The 12,549-nt window shown below is 40.1% G+C and overlaps 1 protein-coding gene across 1 annotated transcript in view; it reads right to left on the bottom strand.

Annotated features, from left to right (window-relative positions):
• LOC127355032 (dynein axonemal heavy chain 6-like) overlaps positions 1 to 12,549 on the bottom strand; it is a 53,685-nt gene that overhangs the window by 21,364 nt on the left and 19,772 nt on the right. Inside the window, exons 40-55 of the mRNA XM_051385474.1 lie at positions 11,496 to 11,678; positions 11,165 to 11,308; positions 9,607 to 9,828; positions 8,778 to 8,925; positions 8,369 to 8,526; positions 6,759 to 6,890; positions 6,181 to 6,352; positions 5,166 to 5,312; positions 5,001 to 5,074; positions 4,730 to 4,884; positions 3,800 to 4,031; positions 3,528 to 3,680; positions 2,488 to 2,628; positions 1,598 to 1,840; positions 1,180 to 1,347; positions 801 to 1,036 (exon numbers count right to left, since the gene is read on the bottom strand). Of these exons, the coding sequence (XP_051241434.1) occupies positions 801 to 1,036; positions 1,180 to 1,347; positions 1,598 to 1,840; positions 2,488 to 2,628; positions 3,528 to 3,680; positions 3,800 to 4,031; positions 4,730 to 4,884; positions 5,001 to 5,074; positions 5,166 to 5,312; positions 6,181 to 6,352; positions 6,759 to 6,890; positions 8,369 to 8,526; positions 8,778 to 8,925; positions 9,607 to 9,828; positions 11,165 to 11,308; positions 11,496 to 11,678 (2,708 nt within the window). The remainder of the gene's footprint in view (positions 1 to 800; positions 1,037 to 1,179; positions 1,348 to 1,597; positions 1,841 to 2,487; positions 2,629 to 3,527; positions 3,681 to 3,799; positions 4,032 to 4,729; positions 4,885 to 5,000; positions 5,075 to 5,165; positions 5,313 to 6,180; positions 6,353 to 6,758; positions 6,891 to 8,368; positions 8,527 to 8,777; positions 8,926 to 9,606; positions 9,829 to 11,164; positions 11,309 to 11,495; positions 11,679 to 12,549) is intronic.

Here is a 12,549-nt window from a genome sequence, read left to right as displayed (position 1 = left end):
AACATAGTACTAGCAGTCAGTGAAGGTTCCACATAGTACTGCAAGTATGCCAGTGGCGAAACACTGGGTGTTTAAAGGTTAAAGTAGAAAGGATATTAGGCAGGATTGGATTTAGTATAGCAATGCAGTAGATTAATGACTGATGAAATTTGAGGGTTGACAGAGGGATGAGTCATGAGATGGTAGGGTAATCCCTCTGGGTGCTGACTACAAAATATGTGGGATTACAAAAAAGCCCCAAATCTAGTACATTTGGCAGAGTGACAATTGTGATTCTAATGATGATCATTTTTGAAAGGACTAAAATGATGTTAATGATAATTATGCTGATGATATTATAAGTGCCATGATGATTAAAGTGGTTACAATGATGACCGTGATTATATTCATAGATCATCATGATACATGTTCTTGTTTTTGGGGGTATTCTTTATTATTTGAAGTCATTTATCCTAGACTGAAATTCGATTGGGTACGAACTCCAGTATTTAATTTTGATCCAACAGAATTAGACAGTGTTTACAGATCACCATTTACCATTGTTGTTGAATTGTGCTGAACAAATGAAACAAATATCATATATAAGGAAGCTATTAGTATTCACCAAGCCCTTAATGTCAGGTCTGTCTTCTTTGTGCATCCGACTTTATTATGAAAAAGCCCTATCAAATGGTGTCTGCCATACATCAGCTGGGGAGAGAAGGGCATTTTTATGTGATAAGAGAGGCAGGGACACGTCTCTAATAAGAAATCTCTGAGGAAGAAAAGTTTTTTTTAGAATGAGAGTAAAGCACACTGACTTGCAGTTGAGCAGGATGCAGACAGCCTCCATGACGGTCATGACTAGGTCTGGGGGTTTGGTGAACACCTTGATCTCAGAGATGTCAGCCTTGTCGAGAGAACTAAGGGCCTGATTGGCACCCTCCAAGGCTGGCAGAGCCTCATCCAGGTCCCTCTGGGCATCATCGGCTATGGCCTGGGTGTCTTCAGCTTTGACCTTGGCCAAAGCCTCATCCTCTTTCACTACTTTACGCACCTGTGGCAAGGGTATATTTTTGTATGACACATACACACACACTACAGCAAAAAATGAAATGAAAAAATGGTTTCAGCAACTTATAAGAGACAATAGACATGTTTTTCAAAGTTCTCTCTCTCTCACAAAACACACACACTGACCTCGTCTGCACTCTCCTGGTCTATAGTCAGTTTCTCCATGAGGGCATCAACATCAATGGATTTTTGTTTAAGGACAGGCTCCAGAGCAGACAGGTCCACTTTCATTTTGTCCACAAGCTCATTTGTCTCCAGCAATTTGGTCAGACCATTCTTCACACGATCCCTGGCCTATACATAAACACACCCACACACAGATATAAATATGTATGTATCATATTTTGCATGCAGACATAATCAAAATAAGACAAAATTCATTATAGTGCCACAACCACAAAGAAGCTGATCACAGAGAAAAATGTTCCACTAGCTAGACCACCTAGCTGCTATTTCCTTTTCAACAATGTCAGGTAAAGATTCATCATCAACACTACAACCAATCATCTACACTGAAAGTTTGTATTTTGATGGTTAGACTTACAAGCACTAGCTGCTGTCTCTTCTCCTCTAGCATGGACAGGTAGAGGTTTATGAGTTCCAGGTAGGAGGTAGGTGTGGTGTAGTATCGGCGTCTCAGCTCTGAGTAGAAGCGCTCAGCCATGTCAGTGACACTAACATGTATCTCTACACACATGGCTGAGAAGCTCTGCTTCAACTCCTCACTGCCAAAGTCCACATTCAGGAAGAAGGCCTGAGAGACAGAGAGCAGTGCCTCACGAGGCCACTTGGCACCAGGGCGTAAAGGGGGAAGCAGGAAAGAGTGAGTTATAGTTAACAGCGGGGGCAAGAACATATAGTTTTCATTTTAGTGTTTGTATGCAAAGTGATTCAACAACACAGCAATAGAAATACATAAATGTATAATAAAAACATTCAATAAAGATGCAAATTACAAGCTTTCACAACTGAATTAATAATACAATTTAATATGCTAACAAAGGACGTAAATGGAACAATATAGATAGAAAGCCATAAACTACAATCCTGAATAAGAGCAGGTGAAGAGAATGGTTGGTGAGAACAATTGTAAAACAAGAAAAACGCAATAAGAAGAAAGAAGGGGGTAGCAAATTATGTCAGAGTGGAGAAGAAACTACATTTTGGGTATAGCTGCTAGGACCAGCAGTTGGGTGGTAATTGTAGATAGATTGAAAGAAGAATGATGCTGTAGACTGGTTCAAAACAAGAAGAGTGATACATCCTAACAAACATGTAGATAACCCCTATAATGTATTCATACCAATTAGAATAATTGCATTAATATAATATGGCTTTCTATGTGTAATATTTACACAATGTTTCACAAGCAAAAACCACAGTAACTATAAATGATTAAATATGGTCTGAAGAATGAGCGCTATCTCAGCATACCTGCACAAACCAGTCAATGGTGCAGCAGTTGACCAGTGAAGGAAACATACGACAGCGGGACCTGAAGGCATCGCCCACGGGACTCATACACAGCACAATGTGCAGCTTCTCCCGTACACGAGAGATGAAATACTGGAACACCTAAAGGGCCACAGACGCGCAGAGATTCCATAAATTCTAGGGGTTCGGTCTCAGCAGGCAGATAACATTAAAGGCAGATATTTTCTTACAGCTCGCTTGGGGGCACTGACTTTAACTGACTGCTCTTGGCCACACTCTACTATCTGGTGCATTTGTGGGGAAACACTGTATGTGTGTTGTTTTTTAACGGAAAATTCTAAACCAGTTTATCTTTTAGCTACTGACAGTGGTCAGTCTTTGTTTTTACTTCTTAGCCTACTGCAGATTTTGATGCTGATGATCTCTTGATTTAATTTTAACATCTTGAACATTGGGTGGGCAGATCTGGTATTATGTGCTACTGTGCCAACCCAAGAGTCTGTTTGTTTTTTTCCTTTTGTCCGTTTCCTCTGTTTTCCCCTGTTCCTAGTCTTTGTGCTGAGCTAAGCTAACTGGCTGCTGATGGTAGCTTCATATTTACCACACAGATATGAGAGTGAAAAAGTGTTTTCCCCAAATGTCAAACTATTCCTTTAAGCGTATCACAAGTCTTGAGTCAACCACTGTGAGGTGAAAATAATGTTCAACAAAGAAGACTGTCTCTAAGATCAAGAGCAACTGTGTATAAATGAGCTTATATAACAAATATTGTAACTGACTGTGTAGTTATTGTTTGTGTGTGTCAGCTTTGTGGTTACAGTAGAACAAATATTTGAAAAAGCTATGAAAAAATAACCATACAGGAAGTCTAACTGGCAGACATGTGAATTTTGGCAACTTTCCAACTCACTCTTTCTCTCTCTCACAGAAAAGTTGAATTTATCTGTTGGCTTGCACATGTTGTAGATATAAACTGTGCAACATTCTTACTGCCAGAATGATGAATGTTTTCTGCAGCAAGTGTTTGTGTCCGCATGTACCTCATCCCTGTTCTCCTCACTGATTCCAGCCTCTTTGGCTTTAGGGCGGGTGGCAGCTAGTACTTGTTCCAACTCATCTTTCTCAAAAAGGTTGGGCACCTCGCCAGAATTCAGCATGTTGTTGATATCCTCTAAAAACTCCTCCACAACAATCTACAACAGGACAGAAAGTGGACACCTTTAAATATACTTGGATGAGTGAAAGGAATAATACAATCTGCAGGCATTCAAATGTTTATTATGTTTATGTCAGCCAAGGCCTTCCATCATACCTGAGTATCTGTAAAGAGGAACACCATATCTTTGCCCTCCACACCAGCCATCTTGTAGAGCCTCCTCAGGTCCTCATGGAAGCTGTCATAGTTGTAGCCTCGGCTCAGTTCAATCTCAAAGCAGCGGTAGCCACTCATGTGTGCTGCCAGTCGAGTGAGTGACTGCTTGCCTGTACCTCCCACCCCCACTAGCAGGGCATTGCCTCTCTCCTGGCGAATCATACGGGCAATCCTAGAAGAAAAGAAAAATAAATCACTGTCATCATCTGTAAAGATGAAAAGTTGTGGTTATCTAGATATATACAGGTCATAAATCCCACGGCCATATCCTTTCAGAGGATATTGTTAAAGAGCCGAATTGTGTAAAAAAAAAAAAAAAAAGTTCTGTAAAAACATATGTGCAAATATCTTTCAAACAATAAACTGTAGCATGACTTCTGCAGGTTTCAACAGGGAAATGGAATACTTTTAAGACCTATTAAAGACAATTAAAAATGCACAATCTATTTTACATCCATACTGGCAAAAAAAGTCTGACGGATATTAAGATAAATCAGTTTTGGTTCCATGTCGGTTACGTTTTATAGTTGTTACAGCAAGATCAATAAAATATTTCACAATTCACCATTTAAAAGCGAGACTGACTATACAAGTAATGTTAACATCCTCAATCCTATGAACTTTTAAAACCTTTCAAAATTAAGACATTTTATGGACACTTCGTGTAAGAGCAGTTATTCAAGAGATAAACTTTCCAGATATTCCTTTTTGAAAAAGCAATATCATATGGTCTTTAGTGTAACTTCTTCCTTGGTGTAACTTTCATCTCAAAGTTTGTACCACCTACAGCTAAAATCCATTTACCACCAACTAAGAAGCCCCCTTACACAAAATCTGGCAATTCAGCATTGTAAGTTCGCATGCACACACCTGGAGACATGCTCGATGGCGTCCTGGAAGAAAACCAGCTTGGTCTCCTTGGAGAAGGTCATGTTGTAATCATCGAGGTAGTCCTGGAGAACAGCCTGAATCTTAACCATGTCTGTCAGATCCTCATACAGACGATCTTCTTTATCTGCACCCACCTACAGGGATTTGTAGATGGAGTGCAATGGGAATACATGAATGCTATGAGGTATATCAGTGTAAACATAGATATCAAATGTTTTCTCAACTTTTTGAAAAGAAGATAGAATCTGACCTTGATGAAGTCCCCAAATATGATGGGTTGAGTCACAAAGTATGAGGGCTCCAAGTTAATGCTAAAATATTTGCCTGGTAGAAAGAAACAAAAGAGGGGTGACACTTGACAATGGTCCAAAATGTGCAAGATACAAACAGTTAGCAAAGTGAGCTGAATTCTTACTGGCCATCTCACAGACGATGGTGTTGAAATAGGTCTTGTCTTGGTTGTTGATGAGTCGGTCATGGAACACCCGCTGACACTCATGGCAGAAAAGGCGGAAGATCTGGTTCTTGTCTCTCACTTGACTCGGCTCACACTGCAGCATACCTGGACATCAAGAGAGGGAAAAATGTATGGAAAGGAGAATTGGTCAGTTTTTTCATCTTAAATGCACATGCATAATACACAGGACCAAAGGGATGAGAATAAAAAACAGAGCTGTAAGGATGAAAAAAGGGAGCTCATAAAATAAAGAGAACAACGAAGAGGTAAGAGCAACGCAGACAGCTACAAACCACAACCACAAATCAGAGCCACATAAAGGTAACTCCACAGGATACATAAGGGAAACAAAACAGAAGAAGAGGTTGTGTGGAGAGAGGCCATGTGATGCAAGTGAGAAAATGGGAAGAGTAGGGTGTAGGTTTATTGCCCCTCACCAACAGCATGTATTGCTGAAGGGAACTCTGTGTTTATGTAATGCACTCTAGCTATGCTGAGCAAGTAGTGTGTAAAAAGCAGTCGTAGAAGTCACTTCAGCTCATGTTTGTGTTGTAATGATAGCCTGCTGGGTAAAAAGAACGGGGTGATGGTGCAGACGATTTGGAGCATGAGGCTGTGACAGAGCTTATGCATGTTGGCAATGTGGCTTGAAGACATATGTCACAGCCGTACCCCATGCTGTGGAGGTGTAAAGATTTAGACACTTTCTGTGTCTGTGAGTTTCTTACAGCAAAGCTTAAGTTCCGTTTGTGCTTTTGAGGAAAAGAGAGAGTATAGACATGCTTTGTGCCCGAGCAACCTATGTGTGTCCATACTTAACATTAAAATAAATCTTTATTGATTGAGTGATTGGGAATGTCTTCCACAGAAACCAACCCACTAATCAGATTCAAATCCAGTTTGTGTTCAATGAGCTGATCTGAATGCGTGCGTGTCTGCGTGTGCAAACAGTGTGCGTGTGCTCATGTCTCACCTTGGACACACTTGGAGAGGTCCCGGAGATTGAAGACATAGTGGGACTTAGCCGGAGTGGGCAGCAGATCTACACTCAAACGGTCATATATCTCCACAGCTGCATCCACAATCTGACTGGCACAGTCCTTCACCGCCTGGGAAAACTCACTAAGGAAACCGTTCAGGATGGCCTGGGGAAGGGTTTAAAGGGAAAACAGATTATAAGAAAATGAATAGTAGAGAGAAGTGGAGAAATGAGAACATGTGAGACAGCAAGAATAAGATATCAGAGAGAGAATTTCATGAACAATATACAATCTGGCCACATGATAATGTTTCTGAACCAGTCAAGAACAAAATGATTTTCAAAGAGTAAAGTCTAACATTAAATTTAGTTCGTAAATTTTGAGCAGAGTTTTCAAGCTGTAACATAACAGACATGAGGTCTAAGGAAAAGTAAGTCTGTCTGTCTGTGTACAAGTGTATGATATACTGTATCTTCAATCCAAGTGTGGGTTAAAAGCTATAGTAGCACATGTAGGGGGCCATAATTCTTTCTGTATTGATGTATGTGTCCGTGTACGTATGTCCCCTCACTTTGAAGATCTGCTTGAGGCTGTGTTCTGAGGGTGTGGGGAGACACAGCATGCTGAAGTGGCGAATGAATCGGGGGGTCACCGGATTGCGCCCCCCTCCTGGAGGAGCACACGCTGCAGCAATGGTCATTTCCTAGGGGACAGCAAGAAAGGAAGAAGAATACAAAGGATAGACATTCAGAGAGACAAGGATGTAGTACATGTCTCCAATTAGGAACTTCATTAATGAAGGCATGGGGAAATATTAGGGCTTCAAGTAACGATTATTTTCAAAATGAATGAATCTGTTGATAATTTTGTCAATTAGATAAGATTCTCCATTTGAGTAGGCTGTGGTGGGATGGAGCATCAGGGAGGGAGATCAGAAATGGTCTCTCCTTCTCTAGCTGTCTCGTGCTGCACTAATTCTGGCTTCGTCAGTGAGAATATAGGTGTTAAACTTAAATAAATACTAAACTTGATACATGTCATGGCTTAAACTATAATTTAAAAAAACTACTTTACAGGGAGGATAAATTAATTAAATGGAAAAACAAGTATACTGAATTAATTATGGTTGCTTTAGCTGTATCCAGAGGGAAATCATACAAACCTCCTCCCTGAATATAACCCTTACTCTGCATGAATCTGCTTACAGTATATATATATATATATATATATATATATATATATATATATATATATGCTGTTTGCGTGTGGATGACCTTGTCTGTCTGTGGTGCAGTGCATTATTACATTAGATCCTGACTCAACATTACACATACACACACACTCAACTACATTATACTGAAAGACATCACATGCAGTCTAAAGTACAATCAGTCTTGCGAGTCTGAGTGTGAGTGTGTGTGGCTGTATAGCAAAAGTTAAAAACAGCAAAACATGGGTCCACTATATAAACACACATACAGATACAAACACACAGGCACACAAGATGAATGGGTTTCTAATATATATAGACAAACTTCATTAAAAGTCCAACTAGAAAACGAATTAAGTTGATGCTGACTGTGTAAAAAACAAAAACTAAAGAGCTATATCTACACTTTTTTAACTCAACCCGGAAACCAATCCAACATTAAAAAGGCACTCCAACATTTTGGGAAATACGACTGTTTGCCATTTCACCCAAGGTTAGACAAGAAGATCAATATCATTTCTCCTCTGTGTTAAAAACAGCTCCTGGACAGTTTAGCTTAACTTTGCATTAAGACTGGAAACAGCCAGACAAGTTGTGTCTAAGGTGCCCTATAACAACACAAGAACGGTCTTGCTTGCAGGATGTATCTTCTGTGTTTAATGTGAAGAAATAGAAAATGACAGACACCTGTGCCTTAAAAAGCAATTAGATAGATAGATGGATAGATGGATAGATGGATAGATAGATAGATAGATAGATAGATAGATAGATAGATAGATAGATAGATAGAATAGATATTGGAGCTAGTCTGGCCCAACTAGCTCTGAAACTGAAACAATGTTTTAACTGAATACTGAAGGGCATGTTTACTCCTCTCTTTGCAGATTCATAAAGGGGATGACCATATGTTGTAGGTCCATGCAGCCAAAAGCCATTACGATGTAGCTCGTCTTATTTCTGTACATTTATACCTGGATCTCCTTCCAGAAGAACTTATTTCTGTCATAGAAGCCAGAAAAGTCCTGGAACTGACGCAGGAGTTCTATGGGGGGCTGAGAGCCATAACTGTCCAGCTTAGGCATATTCAGGTCATCCACAAAGACCACTAACTTCTTGTTACCAGGAGCACCTACGGGGAGGGGAATAAATGAAGAGAAAAAAGGTTAAAACCTGTACAGACTGACAGATGGACAGAAAAGATGATACCGTATATAAAAGGATTGAAAAGGCAGAACAGTGAAGGATAACTGCATGAACATCTAGATTAATGTTAGTTGAACAGATCTCAGTCAAGATCAGCAGCTGACAGAATATACACAGAATATTGTCTACACTGCAGTATATGAATGATTGTATGGTAATGGAACTGCCAGCTGATACCCAGAATGTTTTTTCTCTTTTTCTCCAACTTGGACTCAATGATCTCCTGCGTGCGGGCAGAGGAGGTCTGAGCAGAGAAGTTGATGTATATTGGAAGGTATCCTGCCTTTTCCTGGATACTGTTAAGAAGGCCCCGAGCCACCACTGACTGTAAGGGACAGACACATAAAAATACTTCAATAACACTGAAATTACCTCGTCTTACAAGTTTAACCCAGAACCCTGCAGTAGAAGATCTGCACCAAAGCCAAACAGTCCTTCGTTGTTGTGGTATTTCATATGGCTTTTGGAATTATCTCTCCAACCACTGTATTTGTTTTATTTTAAAGTTTGCCTAAACAGGTGCAGCAATTATGGATTTTGTTTTACTGATGATTTTTAGTGTGTATTCTTTCCTCCTTCCTCTACTCATGATGTTCAGCTATCCCTTCTCCAAATTTAATCAGGGTTCAGGGTTCGGTTAAGAGAGGGTTAGGGTTGAAATATGCTTGGGCAGAGATATGCCCAATACATAACCTTGTGTAGGGACACAAGCATGGGGTGTCCACAGATTGTATGTGTGCTAATATTCATACCTTTAAAATCTCAACCACTTATGATATGTGTCTGTGGTCCTCTGCATCCAACAAAATGAATGCTGGCTGTAGGAAGGATTCCCAGTCGCGGTGAATGAATAGTGTTCTTACAGACACAAGTGGGTAAATAATTATCAACACAGCATTCCATTCTGGGTTCTCTTGTTAAATTACTTGTATATATTAGGTCAGAGTGCTTAAGTACAGCATGTCAGGGTGTTGCTAACATTTCAAATGTATTCATAAATCCTTACCTTCCCAACACCAGTGTCGCCAGTGAAGAGCACAGAACGTCGCACAGATAGCAGTTTCTCCATCAGGTAGCCGTAGCGGACAGTGTCTGTGGTGGGGACTAGCATCTCAAAAAAGGGCTGCTCCCTGTTGTATTTAAATGAAGGGATTATGTTCTCCCATGGCACCAGATGCTTGTGGTTAAAGTTCATGTACACACTCCACAGGGTACCACACTTGGGGAGCTACAGAGCACAGATGAAAATACACACAAATACTGGGTAAATATAGTGTAATGAATTCCACAAAAGTGCCTGCATTAGAGTTTGTCATTAACTGTAAAACCTCCTTAGATTCAGGCATTAAAGAAACTCATTTTACTCTATTTTTCATCGCAGATTCTGTTATGTGGTACATTGGAAGTTTCCCTGTGGCATGTGAATTAGTATTTGTCTGCCATATTTGTTTCCCTGAATCCTGCTGTTACTGTGTGTGGGTGTGTGTGTGTGTGTGTGTGTGTGTGTGTGTGTGTGTTTGTGTTTGTGTTTGTGTTTGTGTGTGTGTGTAGTTCTGTGTTCCCTCAAGCTTCACAGCTGGGAGCTGGCTGCACTGGCTTCACCTCATGGTAAACACAAAAACGTACACACAGACAGTTCTCTGATATAAATAACATTAAAATTCACAAATACACACGCAAAACACCACGAAAACAACATCAGCTCCTTATGCACAGACAGATGAACAGATGTGGAAGCATGTGGGATGTTCCTCTGCAGTCTTCATGAATCTTGCGTGCTCACTCCACCTTCAGGTGAATGAGTCATGTTCCTGCCCTACTGTGCTCTGCCTGTGTCAGTCAGACATCCCTTCAATCATCTTCCACTACTGCCAGCCAAGACAAACCTCTCAAACAATTTACTTTCCATTTCCTGGTAGACTGAAGGACTAATAATATTATCCGCCACCTTTCTTCATCCTTCTCTCTGCACTTCATTCTTTACAAATAAAAATTGTTTCCTCTATTCTATGACGGCTGATTCACAATAATGGTATGCAATGGACTTTTATAGCCCTGTCACAAAGCTCATCCTTTTATCTGATTCACCATACATTCCTTGTATATACTGTCAATGCTTGTAACCCACTGAAGGTATTGCTAAAATGTACAATATGGGTGCTCTTTCTTAATGTCTTAATTTCACATGAGTGACTCTCAAAGAGAAGAATCCTCTTTGAGATTAGCTGTGCTCCAGCTTGAAACACCCCGTGCCAAGAGTACTTTGATGTAATATACAATATGAGCTAACCTCCAGGCCTTTTCCCATATTTCATGCTAATACCAGCAAATGCGTTGGTAAATGGATTTGACTCTCAGTAATACAGATAAGGGATAAAAAATGACTTGAGTGGCAGAGAAGAGTGTTAACAGCATCACTGGACATGTGAGACCGAGTTGTCACATTTTTGTCTTTATGTATGCCAGTGTGTTTTGAATGTATGTGGTTACAATACAGTATAGTGCAACAAAACTCAATCTATCTCTGTATGTATCTGTGTGTGTGTGTGCATTTAAGTATAAACCTTAGCATTGCTCTTGTCTTCAAACTGCTCCCTTACGAAGGTGTCAAAAGCATCCCAGTGAGAACAGGTCAGGTTGCCGCCTACTGCCCACAGGTAGCAAAAGAGGAAGGTCTGACATAATACACTGTGGAGGTACTTGGAATCCTGACACCAACACAAACACACACACAAGCATAAAGGGAGAAGAAGTTCAGAAAGTAATGTCATGGTTCAAAATGAATATACATTTTATTAATTTATTTTAAGCCCCATAATAGACTATTCCATGTGTAACACTATAGACGGAACTGCAATAGAATAAAGTGACTATTAAATCCTGTGATTAATGTACCATTTTGAGGTCAGGCCCTCCTTCGCCCAGTAGCAGTGCCTCTAGCAGGGAGCAAAGAGTGGCGACTTTACTGATGTCCACTTGGCGAATTGCCTGGGTGCAATGCTTCAACACGAACTGAAGACCCTTCTCCACATACTGCTCAAACAGCTCCAGCAGGTATGTTCGCACTGGGTCTGGGAGCTAGAGAGACAGCACAGAGCGAAGGAAGAGAGAGGGTTGTAGACAGCAGAAGGTAAGGATATGCAGTAATCTTTAGGAGGTGTTTATCCACATGATCACTAAAGTAACCTAGTTAGTTCAAAATAGTTAGTTATATTGCTCGACTTCCTTGCCAAAAGTTGGATGAGAAAATCGATACCACTCTCATATCAGTCCGCTAAATCTGACCGTTAGTTTAGATTAGCATAAAAGACAGGAATCAAGGAGGGCAACATCTATCCTGGCTATGAGCAAAGGTAAAAGAAAATCCACCTTCCAACACTTCTAATGCTCACTTACTTTGCTTCCCGTTTCCAATCATTATGCTAAGCTAAGCTAACTGTCTGAGTGTAGCTTCATATGAGATATATAAGAGTGGTATCAATCTTCTCATTTAACTGTCAGCAGGAAAGGGAATAAGCTTATTTTTCCAAATGTCGAACTATTCCTTGAACAATAGGTGTGTGAGTCAGAGAAGACAAATAATTAGAATTAGTGTGGGCAATACTCCCGTCCCCAAGAGACACAGAGAGACAGACTCCCTCGGTTAAAATAGCTTAGTGGAAATCGATACAAAAATAATTAAAAACTGTAATAAGCTCTAATAAGCTCCAACGCTAACAACTCCACAAATTTGTTGAAAGTATAATCAAAGTTATCCCAGACAAGGCAGAATGCAACAACTGAACCAAGAAAAGAAAGTCCCTTCCCAAAAGAATGTTGCTTGTTAATAAAACTGACTGAAGTAGCTTCATGGAGACATTAAAATACTCAAAAGTGGAGAGAAAATGGAAGGTAGAGACAAAGAGGGCAAGCAGCAAACAAATTAAAGATTATCACATAAATACACTGT

This window comes from Dicentrarchus labrax, unplaced genomic scaffold (genome assembly GCF_905237075.1).
Source record: "Dicentrarchus labrax unplaced genomic scaffold, dlabrax2021, whole genome shotgun sequence".
Classification (NCBI taxonomy): Eukaryota; Metazoa; Chordata; class Actinopteri; family Moronidae; genus Dicentrarchus; species Dicentrarchus labrax.
This window is presented reverse-complemented; position numbering and strand designations above follow the sequence as displayed.